At 38.0% G+C, this 25,438-nt stretch overlaps 1 protein-coding gene across 4 annotated transcripts in view; it reads right to left on the bottom strand.

Moving 5' to 3' along the window:
- Nucleotides 1-25,438, bottom strand: part of LOC126760511 (cAMP-specific 3',5'-cyclic phosphodiesterase) — a 535,699-nt gene that overhangs the window by 439,748 nt on the left and 70,513 nt on the right. For 3 of the 4 annotated variants that reach the window (XM_050476191.1, XM_050476192.1, XM_050476193.1), the window contains exons 1-2: nucleotides 20,228-20,365; nucleotides 16,198-17,789 (exon numbers count right to left, since the gene is read on the bottom strand). The exons of the other annotated variant lie outside the window; for it this stretch is intronic. In XM_050476191.1, the coding sequence (XP_050332148.1) occupies nucleotides 16,198-17,789; nucleotides 20,228-20,350 (1,715 nt within the window). In that variant the 5' untranslated portion in view covers nucleotides 20,351-20,365. Of the gene's footprint in view, nucleotides 1-16,197; nucleotides 17,790-20,227; nucleotides 20,366-25,438 lie in introns of those variants that run through there. 4 annotated transcript variants of the gene reach the window in all.

Genomic DNA, 25,438 nt, shown 5'->3' with positions numbered 1-25,438 from the left:
ATGTCTCTAATGGGGATGAGCCTTATCGATGGGAGCTTATTTCATGATCCTTGAATTGCTGCCGATCTGACTGTGAGCTTGTGAGGGCGAACGACACTTGGAAAAAAAAAACTACTGACTCCCGGGAATTTGTGATACGAATGAACCCGAAAAGATCAACTAAAGCAGTAAGACGTTATTTTGACACTAGCTTTAAGTGGTCAACTTTAAGAATATGAAAAAAACTTTAACTTTCTGCCGAGAACCAAATCAATAAAGTTTCAGGATTTATAGTATACAGATATGTTTGATTTAGAGAGATAGAGCTAGTGTGAGACAAATAGGTAAATAATAACGAGCGAAAGAGATAAAGCATGTTACATAAGTGTAATATATATTAGAACCCAAATATTAGGTGTAGCTTGACCTTCTAGTTACATGGAAGTCAGTAAGATAACTTATCTTTTCAGCTGAGCAAATGAACTTAAAGAATATTCAACTATTAGTTTCAATGTCAATGCCAATGCTACAATAAATAAGTGCTGAGTTACTATCTGTTTTACAAGGTTGCAACTATTGTAAATAGAAAAATCTCTTACACGGAACTATACTATAAAAGCACCGATTTTCTAAATAACTTCAGCAATATATTTTATAAACTAGTTAACTAATCATATGGGAAAAGGCACAAAAATAATGAAAATCTTCATATTTGTTATAATTGCCTTCACGGCGATTTCGTACACAGGGGCGGCTGCCGTGGATAACGGAGGCGGCAGTGTGGAATCCTTAGAGGAAATTCCAGCTTCAAAAGAAATTGTCGAGACGATCAGTGTTTTTGGGGAACTACCTCCGCGGAAAATGTTGGAACTTATTTTGAATACAAACCAACCAAGTGAAAATGATGCAGGTCTCGAGAGTAACGATGAAGATGACAAAATGAATACAAATGCAGATGATGATGATCTCATTGATGAAGAAGATGATGAAGATATGAACGAAGAAACGAATGATAGTGCCAACGGAAGTAATGAAGATGAAGGCAGTGAAGAAGATGGCGAGGATGATGAGTTCGAAGCAGATGATGAGTTCCAAGAGGATGATGATGATGAAGGCGATCTAAACAACTCAAGTATCGATAGCCACGAGATCGATGATACTTCTAATGAGTTAGATGAAGACATATTTGAAGGAAGTGGAGATGGTGAAGACGATAACGGAAAAGAAGATAGGGAAAATGAAGGTGATGCTGAGGAGAATGAGGTTAATGACGATAGTGAGGAAGATGATAGCAACGAAGGCGAAGAAAATAACTCAAACGAAGATGATGACGAAGATGCAAATGGTGATAGTGATGAAGAAGATGATAACAGCAGCTATGTCATTACACTAAGCACTTAACTGATTGTTTAGAAACGGATTCTAAAAACGTTTCCTTTTTTAAAAATGTCTATCAGAAAATACCAGACTGGCCAATGAGCTCACAATATAACAAAAATATGTTATAAATAAATCAAAATTAATTTGACAATATTTACAGAATGTTTTATATTGATCATGAACATGAAACCTCCAAAAATAGTTAAGATTACATAGAAAACTATACCAATATTGAGAAAGTATTCAATATAAATCAGTGGATAGCGTTCTTAAAAAAATAATAAAAAAATAATAATACTTGAAAACAGTTCCAGGCCTGTCCCGTCATTGGAACGTACATATGTTTGTACACTTAAGTAGAAGCAGTTATATAAAGGCGTTTTCGGCAAGGCGTCTATTTTTAGGTATTAGGTAAAAACGTACATACATATATAGTCAGGTAGACAAATTTCGTGAAAGCCATGATTATTTAAACTAAGCTTTGCAAAAGCAAAACGGTGAAGTAAGTGAAGCGATCAATTCACTTCTCCATTATATAAAACTTGGTATCAAGTGAGACTTCTAACCATACCACATGGAATCCGTCGAACAGCGACATCTTTAGCTACAAACATAAAAACGCAAGCATGCGATTACAAGCATGGGTGGAACGAAAGCACGGCGAGATAGACATTACTTGACGCAGTTTATACCAGGGAATGGTCATAACAATGGAGTTACCTGCTCTTTCTATGGTAGCAGTAGCGCAAATGCAGAGCAGAGTACTCTACTGCCCGAGATTCAGAACAGAGCTGCAGGATTTGGAGGTGGAAGTGGCAGACCGAATAAGACCTGATAAAATAGTGCCTTATATGCTGCAAATATGACAAGTATGGTATACAATGAAGAAGGCGACAGCACTGATACTGCAAGAGCTAAGAAGAGTCGAACAACAAAGAAGCTGTAAAGTTAGAGCTGCAAATAGCGTGCTAATGACAAGAGATAATAGGCTAAGCTGGTCTTGCGATGTAATGCTTAGCAGCGGTCCCACAGGGCCTTTCCACAAAGGTACAGATGACGAAGTTCAGTACGTAGGCGTTTCGCAACTTCAATATAGTAAGATAATACTGATCACGCTTGGTCCCGTAAAGGTACACTATCTTTAGCGAGCATTACGAATCGTGCACACTGTATACTACTAAGTATCAGTGCCTATGGAAGATTTCCCCTTCGGAAACCAAAAGCAAAAAAAAAAACCTTAAGGCACCAGATCGCTTGCGAGGCTAAGTTAACTTTAGACTCTTTCACAAATAATTTTTTTCCAAAAAGTTTGATAATGATTAGCTTTATATCTATTGTACGATTTTGGCTTAATTAAATTCAACGTTCTATAGACCATATTGCAGTCATGTACTAATTTTTTGGGTGTTTAAAAAGCGTCACTTCTATAGTCTTAGCAATGATATCTTCTAGTACCTTACTCAAACACTTGGCCGATGTCAACGATATTTGTTTAGATTAAATTGGCCACACATATGCTGAAGCAATTTATAGCAAAGATTTGTTCAGATCAGTGGTTAGGCAAAGTATTTCCTTAAAATCAATATATGAACCTTCATTGCTTAAGAAGCGGTAAAATAATTGTATGGTATATACAGTATACTAGTCACGAATGACTCGTGCGATCTAAAATTACTCATGGTATTGAACTTTTCCGCCCTATCCTCATATCTTCGTATTCAACAAACTTATAGACTTGAACTATATGCCTGTTTGGCAAGTGAACTACTTTGACGTCATTTCCATATAAACAAGGAAGCGATTATATGTACATATATAACAACAAATATATGTACGTAGATTGTAAATAATTACTACCATTAGCAAATTCTGTAAGAAAAAAAAAATAAAGGGAGGTACATTTGATTGACTAAAGTCTGCAAAACGACTCAAAATTCTGCAGCTGTTTAAATATTTGTTGTACCAAAGTAAAAAATAACCTCTGCAAAATATAATTACACAAAAAGAGACTAAAACGCTAGACCCTATTAAACCAAAGTTTTAAAACCCAGCTTGTTTCCACACAAAGTTGTAGAAATATATTTTTTTGATTGAGAATCAAAGCATATTTCACTAAACCGACTCCAGCGCCATCTAGCAGACTATAGAAGTTTATTTATCACGCACAAAAAATCAAAACAAGATCAGAATCATTGAACTTAAAGACCACAGCGATAAAACAGCACTGATTTTCTGAACTCGTTCGATATTACAGATAAGTATTACATTTTGTTAAGCATCGAAGTACATTTTGAACTCTACTCTAGAGCAGTGTGAGAGCACTGAGATCAAAAGCTCAAAAAATATATTTCACACCACATAGTATACGTATATTTTAATTCCATAAATCATTTAGAAAAACATATATTAATTAGTCGAAAAAGTTTTTTCGTATTTCTAATCAAATTTCAACTTATTTTTTTTATATTTATAATGAACTTTAATGATCCAAATTCGTGCTATTTTGGTCGCCCATTTTTGGCATTTTTTTCGCTGCAGACATTATTCCATCAGTGTAAAATTTTTCTGGTTTCTCACAATCTTAAAAGTACTTTTCGTGAAAGGCTTTCTTGAAGCCGAATAAAACTAGAATACTCCATTTTGGTCGCTTAGCAGTGTAAAACTTTTTGGTTTCTCAGAAAAACTGCGTCAGGAGAAGCCAACTTTACTCTTGACCGAAACAAATGGTAATCCGATGGTGCAAGATCAGGGCTATATAGTGGATGCATCAAAACTTCCCAGCCAAGCTTTCCCAGTTTTTGACGAGTCATTACAGATTTGTGTGGTCTAGCGTTGTCGTGATAGAAGATGAAGCCCTTTCTGTTGATCAGTTCTGGCTGTTTTTTTTTTCAATTGCTTGCTTCAATCTCATCAGTTGTTAACAGTAAAATGTAGAATCAATCGTTTGACCTGGCTGGAGCAGCTCATAGTGGATGATTCCTTTCCAATACCACCAAACACTTAGCATAACCTTTCGAGGCGTCAATCCTGGCTTGCGACTATTTGTTAAGCTTCACTGCGCTTGGACCATGATCTTTTTCGCACATTATTGTTGTAATTGATCCTGTTACCATTTGCTTCAGAAGTGGTTCGATATCATTTCGTTTCAGCAAAGAATCGCAGATGTTAATTCGGTCCATTAAATTTTTCACAGACAATTCATGTGGTACCCAAACATCGAGCTTCTTTTGGTAGCCTTTTTTAAATGGTTCAAAACCGTTTGGTGATGAATGTTAAGTTCCTTATCGATGTCATTGCTGCTTACGTAACGGTCCTGGTCAATGTTTTCCATAATTTCGTCGACTTGTTCAACGATAGGTCGACCAAAGCGAAGTGCATCATTCAAATCGAAATTTCCAGAACGGAAGCAAGCGAACCATTGTTGTGCTACACAAACTGATACAGCATCGTCTCCGTAAGCATAATTTCTTTAACATAAATCTTGTTTCATCGTAAAAGTCCAGAATACTGTCAAGATTAGACTGACATACATAGAACTGCTTTTACCACTTTAACTGGTTTGAATGAAATTTGGAATTAGAAGTATTACCTTAGCTTGGTATGACTACTTTCGGAGCTGGAGAATATAGACAAATTGTTGTTGAGAAGTGTGAATACAGTTCCGACTCTGTAATCAATAAGGTTACGGTGACCAGAAGTCAGTAGCTATATAATCAACAAAATAAGTTATTACCAATATAAGACGTTTTGCTTTGGGTACAAGAAATAATATTTTTTCAGTGTTTACTTATGAAAGAGACAAATCGTAAAAACAATATGATCAGAACAGCTTTTTTGAGTTTATTTTGCAGTTAGCCAAAAATATTTGCAATATTTTGTTCTTTTAAAAACAATGGTATATAATAACCAATTTGCGTCGCTGCCAAAGAACAGTTTAAACTTGTAGCTCGAGGGTAAAGGTTCCGCGAAAATGACACTAAAGATACAATTTCTACTCATAGCCGCTTTTGTGTTTGTCGCTTTGGCCAGCACCAGCGTCAGGGCAGCCACTACGGAAGCTTCAGACTATGACTCGTCTTTAGATGACAGTACCGACGATTCAGCATACGCAGATGATGAATCTACCGAAGCTGATACAGCTGCAGCTGCCACTAAAGCAGCGACTGTAAGCGGTAGCACTGAATCTTCAGGTAAGTTAGATATTTTTGGAAAGGATTGCCAACAATAATAATTACACTTTGAATTCAGTGGATGAGTCTACCGAGGACTATGCATCCGATGATGATGACAGTAGTGCAGATGCTGCAGAATCCACAGGTGAGTTCAAAGATACAAATCTTATTTTATTTATATGAGGCCCTGACAACAAAAGCGAAACTAAATATATCTTTATATCAAACAATCTAAACGACAAGCTGCTACCCCAACACCTGTTAGAAGACGCAGGCGCAGCACCACAAAAGCTGGCGCTAATAGGCGTAGAAGAAACGCAATTGCTCAAAGGAGGAAGGCTGCCGCAGCCAAAAGAAATGCCAGAAAGGCCGCAGTCAGGACACCAGCTAGAAGAGCAGCGGCTAAAAGACAAGCAGCAGCCAGAAGACCAGCAGCAGCCAGAAGACCAGCAGCAGTTCGAAGACAAGCGGCAGCAGCTAAAAGAAGGCGGGTTGCCAGAAGAGGATAAGTGGTGAAGGTTTTAATTTAGCTCTCTTTTCAAAATATTCTCAAATATCAGATGGCCTAAAAATTATTTTATAAAAAAATAAAAATTCTTAAAAAATATTTGCTAAATGTTTCATAATGATAGTCGGAAAAGAAAATGGTACAACGATTCAATATAGTCTCCATGAAAAAAGTTATAGTTTTTATCATTCCATATCCTACACTGAACTCTTATATGAACTACTTCTTATTGACGGTTAGAGACCCGTTCTTGCAGCCTTGGTGTTAAGAGAACTAAATTGGATTACTTGACTGGCATTTCCGCAACCCAAATTACTTAACTTCAACATACTTTAGTTGAAGGAATCCGCACAGATGTTTCTTTCTTTCAAGTTCTTTAGAGGTCGTCTACTTTGCGCTCAAATTTCGGGTCTATTTTTGACGGCAATTCCAAAAAGATTAGGTTAGGTTAGGTTAATCTGGCAGGCCAATGAGACACGCATAGACCAGTTTTGGTTCTTTGCAGTGCCAGATGGAGTTCGGATACAAGGTGTGAAAGGAGTAGTCATACTTTAAGATGCCAATGCTTTACACGAATTTCAATAGACTCTTTGGCCTTACCATCGATACTTCCTCCAGTAGTTGCTAACAGCGTAGTCTTGCCAAAGCAGGACAAGGCCACAAGAGCTATTTGCTGTTGTTTCCCTAGTGCCTTGCTCTAGACATTTCTTGTAGGCTTCTCGAACTTTCAGGTCTGCGGGCATATGTCGGCACCACTATTCCGATCATATTCCTACAGTCTCTTCTATCGAGTGCCAATAGGAATTTTATGTACTTCCGATTTACTGTTTTTCACAAGACTTGTGTAGTTTTGCACTCAGGTAGCTCGTTTCATCGGATTTTCTTTTTCTTTACCATGCTCATGTTTACTTCATCGTATAGACAATGCATGGGTTTCGCACTGTAGATTGCAAAACTCCAACACACTTAGATATATAGAAAATAATACAAATTTTTTTCTTAACTCTGCCCTTTATGTGTAACTCTTCTTGGAAAGATGAAGGATTTCCTTTTCAGAACCTTGAAATAAAAAATAAAAACATTTCCATTCTCGGTTTTGAAAAGTTCATTTTAGACCATGCTTCTCAAAGTCTCATTTCGGCTGCAAATAGCGAAAAATTCTCAAAATATATTGCGAGATGTATTATGAATCAGTAAAATGTGCAATGAAAGGAACACGACAGCCTCGGTCATCGACCTCCACGTTGACAACCATAGCAAAATCACAAAGGAACACGATTTACAGATGCGCACCTGGAATATCCGCACCCTCTATAGAGAAAATGCCACCATACAGCTAATAAATGTTCTCGAAAAGCCGACATTCTCGGCAATCTTGAAAACGCCAAGGACGGGATGTGGCTGCACGAAATATACAGCATGACACGTCTACTACAGCTGTATGAAACCAGGCGCACATTTGTAGGTTATAGGGTTGGTCAGAGGTTTCGCGATCTCTCTTCCAGATTCACCCCGATGATGAAAAGTATAGCTATAATCCGCATCAAGGCTAAATTCCATCAAATTAGCAAGGCATCTTTGGATCGACGGTTTGAAAGTTTAAAATTATCTTCGAATCTATACATCGGACTTGAAAAGCACGACGAACAGTTCTTACGTCATCATTATTATACATATAACGGATGATTACAAAGACGAGTTTTTATGAATAATCAACAAAACTTGAAGATTCAGCTGTTCAATTATTTATCGTACCACAGAAAAACCGCATGTAAAATATAATTGGACACGTGAAATAATATTAAGCTAAGAGTTTGATACCACAGTTCGTTTCTGTACAAAGTAAGAGCAGAGTCTTTAGAACTTAAAAGCTCATAGTAATAAAACTGAACTGATTTTCTCAACTCGTTTGCAATTACAAGCTCAGGCTGTGATAGGAGTATACTGTTTATGCATTGATCCGGCTTTAGGTAAGTGTGGTATTACAAGTATTATGCTTATTCCGCATAGAGGAACTTTGTTTTCTAATAAGAAAGGTAAATGTCCTTGCGACTCCCGTTCCAATTAGGTTCCGAATCTTATTGATGCTCGGAGAAAACGTAACTTTCTTTTTGGAAGAATACAATTCATCTTCGAAGCAAAAACAGATTTCAAAGAAAGAAACTAGCAGATGAGCTCTTGCAGATACATACTATGAAAGCATTTGAGAAGTCCTAGACGATTTCAAAGTAATCAAGAGAATTAACCATCAGATGAGCTCTTTCAGGAGCGAAACAAATTAAAAATGGGATTTCGTCATAATCAACAAACTGTGGGATTACCAAATACAGACTTTAAGCCTTGGGTACAAAAAATGATAGTTTTTAGTGTTTACTTACGAAAGTGAAACACTACGAAAAGCAAAGTTTGGGTTTACACGCTTTGTAAACGTAAGACGTCTAGAAATGTAAACAACACTTCTTGCTTTAAAAACCATGGTATATAACAAGCAAATTGGTTCTAGAGAACAGTCAAAAATTTCACCTCCAAAGCATAGGTTCTGCAAAGATGTCACCAAAGATACAATTTATATTCCTAGCCGCTGTGGTCTTTGTCGCTTTGGCCAGCACCAGCGTCCATGCGGCCAATGCAACAACAGCTGCTTCATCAAGCTATGAAGACTCGACCGACTATTATGATGACGGAAGTACAGACTATCCAACAACATCTACTGATGAATCCACCGATGAAAACTCTTCAGAAGGAAGCACAGACGATCCAACATATTACTATGATGATGATTCCACCGAAACGTCGACAGTTCAGAGCAGCAGCTAGAAGACCAACAGCAACCAGGAGACTAGCAGCAGCTCGAAGACAAGCGACTGCAGCTAAAAGAAGGTGGGAGGCTAACAGAAGAGGTTAAGTGGTACCAGTTTGAAATTAGCGCTCTTTTTAAAATATCTTAAAATATCAGACGGGTTAAAAACTATGTTATAAAAAAATAAATATTATTAAAAAATATTTGCTAAGTATTTGATATTGATCTTCGGAAAGTTAGGATTCAATTTCGTATCCATGAAAATTAATATTTGCGTTTGGAACGAATTCCGATCTTATGTCGCCATCGGATCTTTTCAGTAGGGTTTACCAGAGTTCGTTTTCTCAAACTATCACTAAAATGACTAATGAAAGCAACACGAAAGCCTCGTATATTGACCTCCACAAACGTTGCGGACCACAGAAAATTCATAAGGGAACACGATTTACGGATACGCAACTGGAATATCCGCACCCTCTGTAGAGAAGGTGACGCTATCTAGCTGTTGAATGTTTTCGAAAAATACAAAGCCGACATCACCGCAATCCAGGATACGTCATGGACGGGTCATGGCTGCGCGAAGTATGCAGCATGTGAAATCTACTACAGCTGTTATGAGACGAAGCATAAATTTGGTGTAGGGTATAGTATTGATCGGAAGCTTCGCCACTTTGCCTCCTTGTCATTCGATGATTGAAAGGATGGCTACAGTCCGACTCAAGGCTGAATTTCATCAAATTAGTCTACTACGAGCACACGCCCCGACAGAAGAATAGGACATCGAAGCGTAAGATATTAAGTTCGTGCTCGGCGACTTCAACACCAAGGTGAGCAAAGAAGGCATCTTTGGATTGAAGGTTTGAAAAGTTAGCGTAAAATTGGCGTGATCTCACAAAAAAGATACACGCAATTGGCGAAGTTTCATGTTCTTGGCGCCGACACACCCACGGTTGTAGCGCCAAAGAAGAAGAAGATGAAAAATTTACAGATTCGAATCCAGAATTTAACCAAAACTAAACAAACTCTAACTCTGCGAAAATGGTCGGTTTATGGACTCGATATCTCTTAAGGCAACATGCTTTCGTCTTTATTCTTTATGGGCCATGTTTCACAAAAAAAGTGTTTCCAAGCCGCGATGGTAGACGCTTAGTATCTGTAAAACACTTACTAGAAATGACTCATGTGATCTTAAATTGCATACAATAAAAAAATTCTCGGCCCTGTCATCTGAAATATCTTCCAATTTATACATCGGGATTGAATAACACGACGTTGCCAAGTGATCTTATGTTCTTATGTCATCATTATTATATAACGGATGATTACAACACAATTTGAAGACTCAGCTGTTCAATTATTTGTTGGGCTAAAGAAAGAACCGCATGCAAAACATAATTGGAATGTGTCCATGAGTTATTGTTAAGATAAGAGTTTGAAACCACAGTTCATTTCTGCACAAAGGAATATAAACACATAGACATATATGTAAGTTTGAAAATCATACTAACTATAGAGAACTTTACCAAAAAGGCTTACAGCGTCATTTAGTAGCTATAAAAGTTGAGTTCTAAGAACAAGCTTAGACGCATTTAGGATCTGAATTATCGAACTTAAAAGCTCATAGTTATAAATAGAAATTGATGTTATCACCCTTGTCCTCAATTATAGGTAATAATGCGACACTCTTTGTTAGTGCTAAAGGTGCATTCTGAACTCTGCCTGCCTCTATTTACTATACACAGAGCTCTGAGAGATCTTATAGCTCAAGAAGTAAAGATCACACCCTATGTGGCATATTTCATACGTTCTCAGCCACTATTAGTATTCTCAAAAGACAATGCTGATGACGAAACCATTGAAGACAGAAGTATAGACACGGGAATGATCACATATCTGACCTTGTAATGGTAAACTCCTTACGGACACCGTTAACAGCAATTTTCGGTCCGAATAATTTATTCGGAAAAATAGATATAAGTGTCACTTCTTTACAACAAAGCTTGTTACCAGCGTCCTTGTCCAGATTAGCATCCTTACCTTGCTATAACTATTTTCCTGGCTGGCTCATATAGTAACGTTAATGAATAAAGCAAATATCGTTGAGACTCCAGTTTCTATCAAGCTCCGGTAAATCCAAATGCGTAATCAGGGAGTCTAAATGGAACTCGATAAAGAAAATTGTTTTTAGCGCATATTATGAACGCTTTCAAGGTGACTCAGACATCATACTCATGAAGTTGAAGTGACCCTATAGTAGGAAGAAACTGTCAAACGAACTCTTTCAGAGACGAAAGAATTAAGAATGGACTGTTTTCATAATTAACAAACTGTGAAAATACCGAATACAGACGTTATACCTTGGGACAAAAAGTAATAGTTTTTATTGTTTACCTACGAAAGTGAAAAACTACGAGAGCAAAGTGTTCAGAGCCACTTTCTTTGAGTTTACAAAGAGTGTAGTTTTATTTACAAATAAATACAAAACTTCTTGTTTTAAAAGCCATGATATATAACAAGCACATTGCGCCTAAAGAACAGTCAACACAAGCACCTACAGATCATAGGTTCTGCAAAGATGGCAATAAAGATACAATTTATACTCCTTGCCGCTTTGGTCTTTGTCGCTTTGGCCAGCACCAGCGTTCATGCGGCCGATTCAACAACATCTGACTCCACCGAATATTATGATGACGACAGTACAGGCACTCCAACATATACATCCTACGATGACTCTACCGATGAAAACTCTTCAGAGGGAAGCACAGACGATCCAACATATACATCCTCCGATGAAACCACCGAAACATCGACAGACGCTCCAGCTGCAGACGATAGCACTGAGAATCCAGTAGATGAATCTACCGCGGACTACTCATCTGATGATGACAGCAGTACAGACAGTAGTACCGAAGCTGTGCGAGCGTCTAGCACAGGTAGGATTAAAGATACAAATCTTTTTCACCTTAAACAGACTAGTGAAAGCTAATCATTTAATTCGACCAATCTAAAGGAACTCCTGTCAAAAGAAGAGTGATTAGAAGGCGCAGACGTGTTACTGTTTCCCCAAGTGTCCGTAGAAGAAGAAGAACCACTCGTCGTATTCGTATTAGAAGGCGCACTACAACTAGGAGAACTGCAGCTAGAACAACCGTAGCACCTAACAGACCAGCTGCTGTGAGAACAACGATCAGGAGAGCAGTCGTAATTCCCAGAACAACTAAGAGAGCAGCCGTAGCTCGCAGAACAACCAGAAGAACAGTGGTAGCTCGCAGAACAACCAGGAGAAGAGTAGTAGTTCGAAGACAAGTAAGAAGAGGTTAAGGGGTGAACGATTCTACATAAATAAATATTTGTTACAAAAAATATTTTAGTTTTCTTTGCACATTGATTCGTAAGGAACTTGGAAAGTTCGCAATTAGCAGATTGAATATTTTGATATCAGGTTCATTTCAATCGTCAGAGATCTAAACTATTAAATTTAGTTGTTTGAAACTTTATCAAGAGTTGCACTACATAGTCAACAGCAAAAGACTCGCTTAATAATTTCAGATCTGACAGAATCTTTCAAATAGAGTGAGCCATGGAATTGAGAAATCTTGGAGCGAATCTATTACAAGATAGAATTTTTAAGAACAAAGACAAGTAGTTAGACACAACTCTGCTAAAAGATTTATACAAACTTATTACTCGGTTTCCGGGTCATTGAGACGCACCGGCTGGATTCGAAACCCGGCAACAAGAACATATGTAAAATATTTAAATCAAATGAAAGATTCTAGTACCTTAAAATAATAAGGATGACCTGCTACAAGTTTGAAAAGACAAAATCAGATAATCTCCGCGGCGAAACGAGTTGAGGATAAGCCAGAGCCCTATGAGAAGAGAGCACTACTTGACAGACGATAACGACCAAGAAGGTAGTGAAAACGAAGATGATTCTGAGGAGAATAAAAATGAGACGACAGGTAGGATAACAACGAAAGCGAAGAAAATCTTTTTCAATGAGTTAAACAGACTAGTGTACGAAGGTAATCATTTAATGATGACAAAGAAGATGATATTTCGAAAGGCGAGATAGCCTTTACATGACGCATTTTCTAACAGGACACCGATAACTGGGCGACGTTTGGTAGATGACGACTTGAGATACTCTTATATTCATCCTATTGTTCCAGAGAAGAAACCGTCAGGTGAGCTCGTTTAGGGGCGAAACAAATTAAGATAGGAATATGTATATACCAAGCAATTTGGTTCTAAATAACAGTCAAAACTTGCACCTCCAAAGCATACGTTCGGCAAAGATGGCACTAAACATACAATTTATATTCCTAGCCTCTTTGGTTTTTGTCGCTTTGGCCAGCACCAGCGTCTATGCGGCCGGTGCAACAACAGCTGCTCCATCAAGCTATGAAGAATATGATTCGACGGAAGTACAGACTATCCAACAACATATTCTGGTGAATCCACCGACGAAAACTCTTCAGAGGGAAGTACAGACGATCCAGTATAACTATGATGAACCAGAAGAACAGTGGTCCAGGGCTCAGCTAGAAGACAACCAGGAGAAGAGTAGCAGCTCGAAGCGACTGCAGCTAAAAAGAAGTTGGGCTGCTAACAGAAGAGGTTAAGTGGTGCAGGTTTTAAATTAGCTCTCCTTTTAAAAATCCTAAAATATCAGATGGTCTAAAAACTATGTTATAAAAAAATTAAATTATTAAAAACTATTTGCTAAGTATTTGATATTGATCTTCGGAAAGTTAGTATTCCATTGGATTGAAAATTATTGTCAGAGTTCCGATATTTTTCTATCAGGTTCAGAATCACATCGTCGCAGATCTAAACTATTAAATTTGAGTTGTTTGAAACTTTATCAAATTCACCACGATGATTGAAAGACAGCCACATTTCGCCTCAAGGCTACATATATTCCATCAAATTAGTCTACTATGAGCACACGCCCCGACAGAAGATTAGGACCGATATTAAAGCGCAATTCTACGAACGTTTGAACCATGGAAATGAGTCACGAATCATCGGCTCGGCGACTTCAGAGCCAAGCATAGAAGGCATCTTTTAAGTAACAAACTGACATCATGATCTTGTGTTATGATTATTAAATAATGATAATTACAACGGCAAATTATTATGAATAATTACCACAATTTGAAGACTCAGCTGTTCAATTATTTGTGGTGCCAAAGAAAAAACCGCATGCAAAATATAATTGGACACGTGAGTTAATATTAAGCTAAGAGTTTGGTACCACAGTGGTACAAAAAATAATAGTTTTTAGTGTTTACCTAAGAAGGTGAAAAACTACCAAAGCTAAGTGTTCAGAGCAGAGCAACTTTCTTTGAGTTTACAGAGAGTGCAGTTTTATTAACAAATAAAAATAAAACTTCTTACTTTAAAAGCCCTGATATACAACAAGCACATTGCGTCAAAAGAACAGTCAAAACTAGCACCTCCAGGCATAGGTTCTGCAAATATGGCACTAAAGATGACCTGCTACAAGTTTGGCCGATGCAAACAGTGTCCATCAAAATCAACTACTCCGCTGCGAATTATGATGATGAGGAGTACAAGATCCAACATATACATATACATCTGATGAATCCACGGATGAAAACTCTTAGGAGGGAAGTACAGACGATCCAGCATATACATATACATCCACCGATGAATCCACCAATACGTCGACAGACGCTCCAGCTGCAGATGATAGCACTGAGGATCTAGTAGATGAATCTACCGCGGACTACTCATCAGTTGATGACAGCAGCACTGACAGTAGTACGGAAAGCAGTACCGAAGCTGTAGAAGCATCTAGCACAGGTAAGATTAAAGCTAAACAGATAATCCTTTAATTCCAATCGAAAGGTTCAAAAAAAAGGTGAGTTACCAGAAGACGTGTTACTGTTTCCCCAAGGTCCGTAGAAGAAGAAGAAATGATGACAAAGAAGGCGATGATAACTAGAAGAACTGCAGCTAGAACAACCTTAGCACCTAACAGACCAGCTGCTGTGAGAACAACAACCAGGAGAGCAGCCGTAACTCGCTCAACATCTAAGAGAGCAGCCGTAGCTCGCAGAACAACCAAGAGAAAAGTAGTAGTTAGAAAGCGAACAACAACAAGAAGAGGTTAAGGTGTGAAAGAGCAACAGCAAGAAGAGGTTAAGGGGTGAACGATTATAAATAAATAATTGAAATAAAAAATAGTTTTACTTTTCCTTCGACGTTGATTAGCAAGGATATCGAATAGTTCACAAAAAGATTGGTTTGATATCAAGTTCATTTCGATCGTCAGAGCTTTGAACTATTAAATTTAGTTATTTGAAACTTTATCTTAGCTAAAGATGATTTGCACTAGTCAATTGCAAAGACTCGCTAAATAATTTCAGATCTGAAAGAAATGGAGTGAACCTTAGAATTGAGAGATCATGATGCAAATCTGGTACAAGATAGGATAAATTCTTGAAAACAAAGTCGAATACTTAGACCCAAATCTGATAGAAGATTTATACCAACTTTTTACAGAGTTTCCGGGTCTTAAAGACACACTGATTGGATTCAAAACCCGGTAACACGAATATAAGTAAAATATTTAGTGCAACAGAAAAAATACAGTGCTTCGGAAAAATAAGGGTGACCTGGTACATATTGAACAAGACAAATGCGAATAAGCTCCACGGCAAGACGAGTTGAGGATAAATCAAATTTTGAGCCCCTATGAGAAGAGATTGCTGCTAGACATATTAAAGTGTAGTATACAAACTTCACTTCCTTAACAGTTATATTTGACTTCGAGGTTCAAAATATTCTCTTAATACGAACGGTTTACCCCTTTCACAACTCTATTTTTGCGAAAAAACAATTGGTGTTTGTTGAGAGCTTGAGAACTTAAACTGTCAACGCCCTTTCTCTGTCAATTATTTTTATGTTTTTTTTTTTAACATTCAGCGCATACTGGTACCGTTAATGTCATCAGGATGACAGGGAATACTCAATTTGTAGTCAATTCAAGTGACAACGCCCGCCACTCAACGCAAACTGAGTGTATTTGAGTAATTCGCATGGCGATCACGTGCCACGAACGTCGCACAGCAGTAACGAACGTCACACAGTAGTAACGAACGTCGGTGGCTTCGATTATAACGTTTTTACAAGCGTTTATCGCTGTTGCATGTTGAAATGGTGCATTAAGGAATTTGCGAATGCGAGTGGCGTACAAAATTTATATTTACCGAAGAGATAAGTAAAGGAATAAATGTGAGATGCGGTAATTTCGCGACTATGGTTTTAAATATAGTTAAAGCTATTAAAGATCGGTATATAGCTTAAGCTCACGAGGTACTTACCGAACATTCGCTAGTGTATGCCGCCGATTCTTCAAATATCTGCTGTGGTATTTCTGCAAATCGCCAATGGAGCCCTGTTCGGCCTGCATCTTGGTAGCTGGTAGGAGCTGTGCAGAGCTGGACGCGTGTGGCACCGAAGACAATGAGATGCGATGTAAGCCGCCGCTGCTGACGCTGGTCGCTGTGTTGGTATTGCTGCCGTTCGAAGCGAGGGTTTCGTTGGAGGTAGCGCCGCCACTGCCACTGCCGCCACCAGCACCTCCACCACCGCTACTACCGCCGCCGCCGCCGCCGACGCCTCCTCCGCTACTGCCGCCAACACCAGCAACGCTGCTGGTGGCGCTACTGGGCGCAAGTACCGAACGAGACCAAGCCGATTTGTGTTGTTTGCGAAACTTGAGCTTGATGCGTGGCGAAGGAGTTGAAACGCTCGGTGTGACTAACTCCTGATGGCCGCTGGTCGGCGCTGAGAACGATGTGTTTGTAGATTGGGGTGCGTTTGTGCTTTCGCTGCTGTCACTAACCGTAGTTAAGACGCCGCCAACAGCCTGCTCGGCGTCGACGGGCGGTGAGTACTGGTGCCGATTGCCGATATGCTCGGATTCTTCCTCCTCTTTGATGTGCGGTAGTGGCGAGGTTTGTGATTGCGAGACGCGTGGCGCTGATTGCGCGGCGGGTGGCGGTGGTGGCGGTACCTGTTGTTGTTGTTGAGTTTGCTGTTGCTGCTGCAGTGTGGCTGCGTTGCTTGTTTGCCCAATAACAGTGGTAAAGGACGTCACTGTCGGCACGCTACTAGACGTTTTAGTTGGTGAAATTTGCTGTGCGCTGATGCTTAAGGCGGCGCTGCCGTTGGGATTCAAGCCCTGAGGGACGTTAATAGGCGCACCCAGGTATGGGGGCTGCTGTATGGCAGCGGTCGGTGAGACACTGGCGTCGCTCAGTGTTTCCGGTTCGGCTTTACGTGCTACGATACCGGTGGCAAGTGTGGCGGCTGCAATGTCGGCTACACTCAAGGTCGGCGGCTCGAGTTCATCACTGTCGTTTATAATAGTTTTCAAAGATAGGGGTGTGGTTGCCGAGGTGGCAATTGTGTCGGCTAGCGAATGCTTCTTGCCGTTCGCTGCTACTGCTTCAACGTCGACGTCGGCATCTACGTCGGCATCTAGTTCGGCATAGGGTGCACTTATGTTGGCGCTATCTCGTTTCTTTTCATTTGCTGCTTTGGCGTACTTCTTCTGGATTGCTGCGGTTATGCTAGTGCCGTTATTTACATCATCCGCGGGCGTAGCGGGCGAATGGGGCGGACTTGTAGCGGGGGCTGCTGAGCCGCCCCCGCGACAAGGTATACAACAGCGAAACACTGTGCTACTAAAGCACTTTGTCGGCTTTGATTTGCGTCGCTTGCCAGTTCCCGCTGCCGCTGCTGTTGTTGCTGCTGATGTAGTTGACGTCGACACACAGCTGCCGTTGCCAATGCTGTTGCGATTGTTGGTGGCGTTGCCACCGCTAACACCGCTGCCGCTGCCACTGCCACTGCCGCGTGCGCTTCCACAATTGCTATTGCTGTTGTTGCTATGGCTGCCGCTGAAGCGCTGCGAAAGGTGGGAGAGAAGTCATTAGTGACTTGTACCTAATAATCGATTTTTATTAATTAATATATTCGATTGAAGTACTTATATCAGTACTGATCGTAGAAGATTTTCGGGCCTAAAATAAAATAGGGACTAAACCTTTCTAGTAGTTATTTTTTTCAAAACTTCCGAAGAAGACAATGTACCGGTATGAAGGGAGTGTTAAGATAAACATGAGTTAGAGGGAACATTTGTTGTGAACGAGCCTTATTTTTTTCTGGTTGGTTGGCATGACCTCTGTCAAATATATTCAATAACCTTACAGTCATTGGACAAACAACGTCGTATTTTTTTATTGTGTTGAAAATGACAAACTTTATGCCGAAAAGTGATGATTTGCGGAAAGCATTACTTTTTTCTTTCCATTTGAAGAAAAGTGCTGCAGAGTTGTATGGAGTGCTTGTCGAGATATACGATGATCATGCTTTATCAGAAGCAACATGCAATAGATGGCTTCAACCGTTCAGAGATAGCGATTTGGATGTGAGAAATGCAGAACGTGGAAGACCACCAAAATAGTTTGAAGGCGCTGAACTGCAAGCTACATATATTGGATGAAGAAGATACTTTAAGTCAAATGCAAATGGCAGCCATCTTCAATGTTTCAGACCGTTTGAAAGCTATGGCAAAAATCCAAATTTTGAAAAATGGCTACAACATGAATTGAATGAGAGACAAGTGGAAAGCCAAAAGCAACTTCTGAATTGTCACTGGCGATGAAAAATGGATTTACTTTAAGGATCCTAAACATAAAAAATCATAGATTAGTCTGGGACAACCATCAGCAACGACTACAAAACAGATTGATTCGGTAAGTAAGCTATAAATGTGTTTGGTAAAACCTGGTGAAACTGATGGGTAGTCGAAAAAGTCTTTTCGTATTTTGTCTATAGGTGTTGTTGCAGTCGTGTATCTTCAGTGCTGTGTGTGCTTGTGTCATACCATATATTGTTGGAAAGGTTAGACTTTAAGCTTCATTTAACCAAAAAACAAAGAAAAATAAATTCGTTGCTGTATCAGTTCGTGTAGCACCAAAATGGTTAGCTCGCTTCCGTTCTGGAAATTTCGAAATTTCGATTTACACTGATGAAATTTTTACACTGATTAATGTCTCTAGCGGAAAAATGGCAAAAAGTGGTCGATCAATATAGTATATATTTGTTTATTTCTTTATTAGTGTAAATATAAAAAAAAATAAAGTTTGATTAGAAATACGAAACGATTTTTTAATCCACCCAATATTAATATTAATCGCTACAGAAAACAAATGATCAATCTGAATCTTGCATTGATGGAAAGACACCCAGAATGGGCCAGACGATACGACAAAATTATTTTGTTACGCGGCAATGCACAGGATATAACCAAAGTACTTGACTGTGAACTGGTACGCCACCCGCCGAATTCAACAGACTTGGCCCCTTCCGATTACCATTTGTTTATTCATTCATAGATGGGACAAGCATTGGCTGAGCAGCACTTCGATGCCTAGACAGAAGTCGAAAATTGGGTGTCTGATTGGTTTACTTCAGAAAAGCGAATATTTCTATTGGCATGATATCCACAAATTGTTAAAAAGATGGCCAAGATACTTTGAATATTTTTTTATTTGTATTTCCACTCAAAATTAGTATTTCATTTTCACAAAATAACACTCATTTCATACCGGTACCCTTACTATAGCGTAGACTTACGGAATATCTGCATTCCTACCGTTTCGAGATAGGAAAGGTAATAAGAATATTGTTGTAAATATACAACAATGAACGAAATCCACCAAAACTAACAAATGATACAGAAGCTAACACTGCTTACGATCAAAAATCGAACTACCTAAATGCGTAACGCCATGTTGCCCAACCGTCATTGACCCTAATACCGAAAATGAAATACTAATATTCTCACTATATTCGAATATCACAGCGCAAAGTCTCCTGATTAAGTTGAAAGCAGGAAATAGACGAAGACGTATTTTTACTGCTGTGCAGTGTTCTTGTATTTCAGGCTCCATGTCGCAGAAAAGGCATTTCGTATGTTATATAAGTGTTTCTTGAAATTACAATGGGGAGTGTGGAAGGCGACAAGAAGCCTAAGTTTGTCCTTAAACCTTTTAAGGTTGTAACTACATATTAGCAACTTCACATGACGCAGACCTTGGAGTTGTCGCCGATACCCAACATTAAAGTTACTAAAAGAGTAAAGTTAATACAAATAAAATAAAAAAACATCGCTCAAAATATGGATTAACTTTTCAAAAGCAAATACGATAAAAACTACTTTCTATATAATTTGATACTACTTTCAAAACTGCATCCTAACTATCTTAAAAAGTCAATATTGTTAAAAATATTGGTAAAACAAGCGTTCTCAAACTTAAAGCCCACGAGGTGAAAGCAAACCTTGCCGCCAGCCGTCGCTTGAAGTTTTGCTGTATGCTCGAGCTGTTGCTGCTGCTGTTGTTGTTCGAATTTGTGTGCACCATTTTTGAAACCTATGTGATAGGTTATTTTAGATAAACGCATTATAAGCAGTTGCTCTTCGCAATTTTCTTCAACAACAAGCAGCTGTCTTCACAGTAATTCAATGTTGTGGCATTTGTTGTTGTTGTGCAATAAATGTGTGTTTATATTATTTAATTAAATTTTTATGTTATTTCGTTTAATTTGCTTTTTGCATTAAGTTTTTTAGATCTGTGTTTTCATTTAAGTATGTGGTGCATTTTTTCATTATTCCAAGCGAGTATTTAGTTCATCTGAAAAGAGAGAAAGAGAAAACACATTAAATACTTGAATTCATTTGGACTAAAACAACTATATGATTTTGAAATAAATGTAAATGTTTTTATAATTTATCATTTGTATAATTTAAACTAAGAAAGACTTCGTTCGACTTTTCATCTGCCTAGCACAAATTACGCTACAAAGAGCAGAGTTCCAAACTAATTAGATTTTTAATATAGGTATACGATATACAAGTATTATGGTATATAGCCATATCCATATAACGACCCACTAGGATCAATTCCCATATGTGAGAATAATAAACCAAGCGGCGCAGTGGCAGCTCGTCTAAATTACTTAAAGTGGTTGCGTCCTTCGTAATCCCAACTGCGTGGATGCAACTCCTTGTATAAAAATATCTAGTCGAATACTAGTCTACGCTATAAAGGTTACAAATATTTACAAAAGATGATTCCGGGAAGATTTTATGAATATACTTTCTCATACCGGACTAGAGTTTTCAACCCATCCGATCTGAAGGAGCTGTCAAAATAAGTGAATGAATGGTATGGAAAAGCTTACTAAAGACGCAAGGTAGAATAATGGTATGAACTGACATAGGCACGGCAGCAAAATTTTAGGAACTGAGAGGTCCAATTCACGCCACTACCTTTTGAACAGGTATATGAGTCTTTCGCTTACTACTAAATTGTGCTGTAACGCAGGCCTGCTTTAAAATGGCGTCGAACAAATTTTGTAAGGAAAATGTATTCTTCAATAAGACATAGCAAGAAGGGATGTAAATTATACATAATATATTACAGGAATTAAGTTTTAACAGATGATGCAAGTAATGGTAATTATTTTAATAACAATTTTTTAACAGAACACTAGTGAGTCATGTCAAGCTTTCATGTTATTTTTGTTCAGTATTGTTTGGCATTTCATCATGCAAAGACTAATGCCTGAACAACGTTTACAAATCGTTCACAACTTTATTACGAAAAGTCATGTTCAGTAAGAAACAAGTTTTGCACGCTTCGCTCAACTTATGGTCAACATAAACGGTCTGCTGAGCGTACTATTCGAAACACCATCACGCATTTTGAGACCCAGCATTCATTATTGAATAATATTCGATCGAATACACCATCACCAGCACGCAGTGACGAAAATATAGCAGCCGTAGCTGAGAGTGTAGACGAAGACGGTGAGGAGTCGATTCGGCGCCGTTCGCAGAAGCTTGGACTCACGCATGGAACGACTTCGCGCATTTTACGTCCAGGTCTTAAATTGAAAGCACACAAAATAAGCTTATGAAAGAACTGAAACCGCTCGACCTTCTCAAGCGACATCGCTTCACTCTATGGCCTCTTGAAAAGTTCTAAAAAGATCCGACGTTTTCGAGCCAAATTTTGTGCAGCGATGAGGCCCAAGATGAGAGATTGAAGAGCTGTCATTTCATCCAGAAAAAACAACGGTTCGGGCCGGTGGAATCATCGGTCAATATTTTTTCAAACATGATGTCGGTGAAATCGTAACTATGAATGCTGACTGTTATCGGACCATGACAACCGACTATTTTATGCCAGAAATCAAAGCTGTCCCGGCGACATTTGATTTCCACAAGACGGCGCCACTTTCCACACATCGAATCAATGAAAGGGTTTATTACGAGAACACTTCGGTGAGTAGATAATTTCACGCTTTGATCTGATCGATTGGCCACCAGGAATGTGTGATATCACACCGTTAGATTTTTTCCTGTGGGAATATAAAAAATTTGAAGTTTCTGCGGACAAACCCGCTTCGATTCAGGTCTTGGAGCAAAATATCGCGAGTGTCACTCGCCAGTTACCAGTCGAAATGTTCGAACGAATCATCGAAAATTGGTCTCAGCAGACGTACCATCAGAAACGTGCTGCGGCTAATATTTGGAAGAGATAATCTTCAAAAAATAAATGCCAAGGAATGTTCTGATAATAAACATTCCTCATCAAATTTGAAGTTTCTGTGGAAATTAGGAAATCTCATAATGATGACAACCGAGGGGAAGATTTGTATAGATTTCGAACAAAATGCCTTAAAAGTTCGATTATTTTGAACTGTTATTTTTTTACATGCAAGACCGAAAGTACTTGGTACACAATATATATTATGGGATTTGAGTTTTATAACAAACTTTTAGAAAAGATGAAGCTAACACAAGACATGAGGTTCTACTTTATTTATGCCGCCAAAATTTAGCTTTAGAATGAAAGAGCATGAGATTAGCATAACCTAGTGCATATTTTTAGACTAAATTTCTAATTTAAATATATCTAAATTTAACATCATACATTTAGCGATATGGTCTTAATTCTTAACCTCAATTTATGCGATGGGCAGGAAGAGTGGAGAGAAAGAAGAAAGCGGGAGTAGCTTAACAAAAGGTCAGAGTGTGAATAGCAAATATTTAAGTTACACAAAAATAAATTTTAAATTCAAAATGACAAGTTCGAGTTGTTAAAAACGTTTCTGGTTGTGGTCTAACTAGAGTTTAAGTTAGAACTATCATTTGTCTAAATAAACTAAGTAAATAAAACTGTTCAAACAAGCTCCAAAACAAGAAAAAAAAATCACCACAATGGAAGCGGAGTCAACACTAACAAATAACTAACAAATTTACCTTATTTACTTATATATACATATTGTACATAAATATGTATACATATATTTATATATAGTTCTTAATAAATATATTTGTATGTACTATATAGTTTCAAGAACACATTTGTTCATACAAAAGTTAGTTCGAAGCTCGAAAAAGCGAAAAGTAGCTGAAAGCTTAGTTATCATTAAACTGTTGAAAACTAGCAATCTAAAATCTGAGCGCGGAAAAAATGTTCTCGAAATTCTTCTGTTTGCTCATATTTATATTCTTCGTTGTACTTTGTGAGATGACATGGGCTGTAAAGCCAGAAGACTATGCGGATTCTTTCACAGTGTTGCAAGCACAGGACTACTTTGAAGAAGAACTGACAAAGATATGAAGTGACGATTAAATAAAAATTAATTAAGCTATAAGTTGTTGTTGTTGTAATTTTAATAAAAATAAAAATGTAAATAAAGATGATAGATAATTGTTATGAAGTTATTCTAGAGAACCTTTCTTACGGAGGAGTGGAAAAATGAAGGCAAATAACACTTCAATCATTTGGATGACGACTATGGTAAAAGAAATAACACAGTACAGAGGATTTCCTTACTTTCCATGTTTTAAATTGAATCCAACGTATATATAGTGTGTTTCTTGATATAAACTCATTCAATTTTTATGATGATCGCGTGTTTCAGTGAGCTTTGGAGAAGGGAATCTATCACCGACCGCAATTTTAGTCAGTAAGCTGACAGAGCGATGGCACAAACAATATAAGATTTGGCTGCGATCTCGCATATATAATCGATCAAAATTAGTTAGATCAATTAAAACCATTGTTTAAGATCAATGATGTACTAACGACAGAGTAAGAGATAGTAGGACGATTTGAAGAAGTTAGAAGATCGTTTTATACCAACACGTATTCCTTTAGGCACTGATTTTCTTGTGTTCTACAAAGTTGTTTTATTAATAGAGTTTATTTAATTATTTATTTTTTAATTTATAACTACAATCGCCTTTAAAATCAAGAACTTAACGAAAGATCTTTCTATTAAAAAAAAACAAATCGGCACTGACTTTCGAATTGGGATTGATTCTGCAAATAGTATTGAACTTGTTGACACTTTAATCATATAACGGTGGAAGGAATTCGGAGTGCACTAAACCTACCTAATTGGTGAAAACTGTCAATATAACATTGATTTTTGACCTGCTTTAATGTGATTTTTTCGGCTTCGGCTCACCTTTCGACGATATCCGGCCGATTCATTGTCTGTTTCTGGTTCGCAAGCATGGAACCAAGACTCATCGCCAGTAACAATACGTTTCATGGCATTCTGGTAGTCTGGCTTCGTTAAACGTTAATCATACTTTCACTTTTCTTATGTAGGCCCAAATAATCTTTCAAAATGGTTCTCACTGCTCCTTCCGATATTCCTACAATGCCAGTGAGATTCTGACTGTTAATCGTCGATTCTGAAGTACCAATTCCTTTATTTTATTAAGGTATTGAGCAGTTGATGTTGATGTAACGTGGTTCGTCGTCAACGCGTTCTCGGCCGTTTTTGAATAATTTGTCAAAAACACTTGCTCGCGACAAACAATTATCAACGAAAGCATCTTCCAACATTCTGAAGGTTTCGGCACCAGAAATTTTATTCCGTACACAAAATTTAATGGAACTTCTTGTTGAATCATTTCACTCATCGTAAAAATCGCCGAATATACTTTATGTACTTTAGTAAAACAAGCGTATGCTAAACACTAATGATTATTTTGATACATTTGGCACAGATGTCACTGACAGTTATACCAAGCTAGAAGAAAAATATTTCGACAAATGAGTTTCGGACAAAATTGAAATCAAAATGTCTTACTACTTTTGGACCATATACCACTATACAAATTTAATTTCATCAGAAACATCATCATTATCAGAGTAAAGAGAAAATATAAAAAATAAAAATAAATGAAATATTTTGATGTGAGATTTTTGAAATAAATAAATAACTACTATTTCGGTAATCCCGAAGATATAATGCCCTTTACAAGTGCATATTTTATAATAAGGTAATAAAAGATCTTTATCTTGATTTTGGCCATTAAGTTTGAATGGCAGATATATTTTATGTAGTCCGAAAAAAAACACTGAGAAGTTAACAGAAAAATAGACATGGGTAAATCGACTCTTCTCGTCACGCTGATCGTTTGTACATATATTTTATACTAGGGTCTGCGACGCTTCCTGG

Source organism: Bactrocera neohumeralis, chromosome 5, assembly GCF_024586455.1.
Source record: "Bactrocera neohumeralis isolate Rockhampton chromosome 5, APGP_CSIRO_Bneo_wtdbg2-racon-allhic-juicebox.fasta_v2, whole genome shotgun sequence".
Classification (NCBI taxonomy): Eukaryota; Metazoa; Arthropoda; class Insecta; order Diptera; family Tephritidae; genus Bactrocera; species Bactrocera neohumeralis.
The sequence above is the reverse complement of the archived record's forward strand: the minus strand, read 5'-3'. Positions and strand labels throughout refer to the sequence as shown.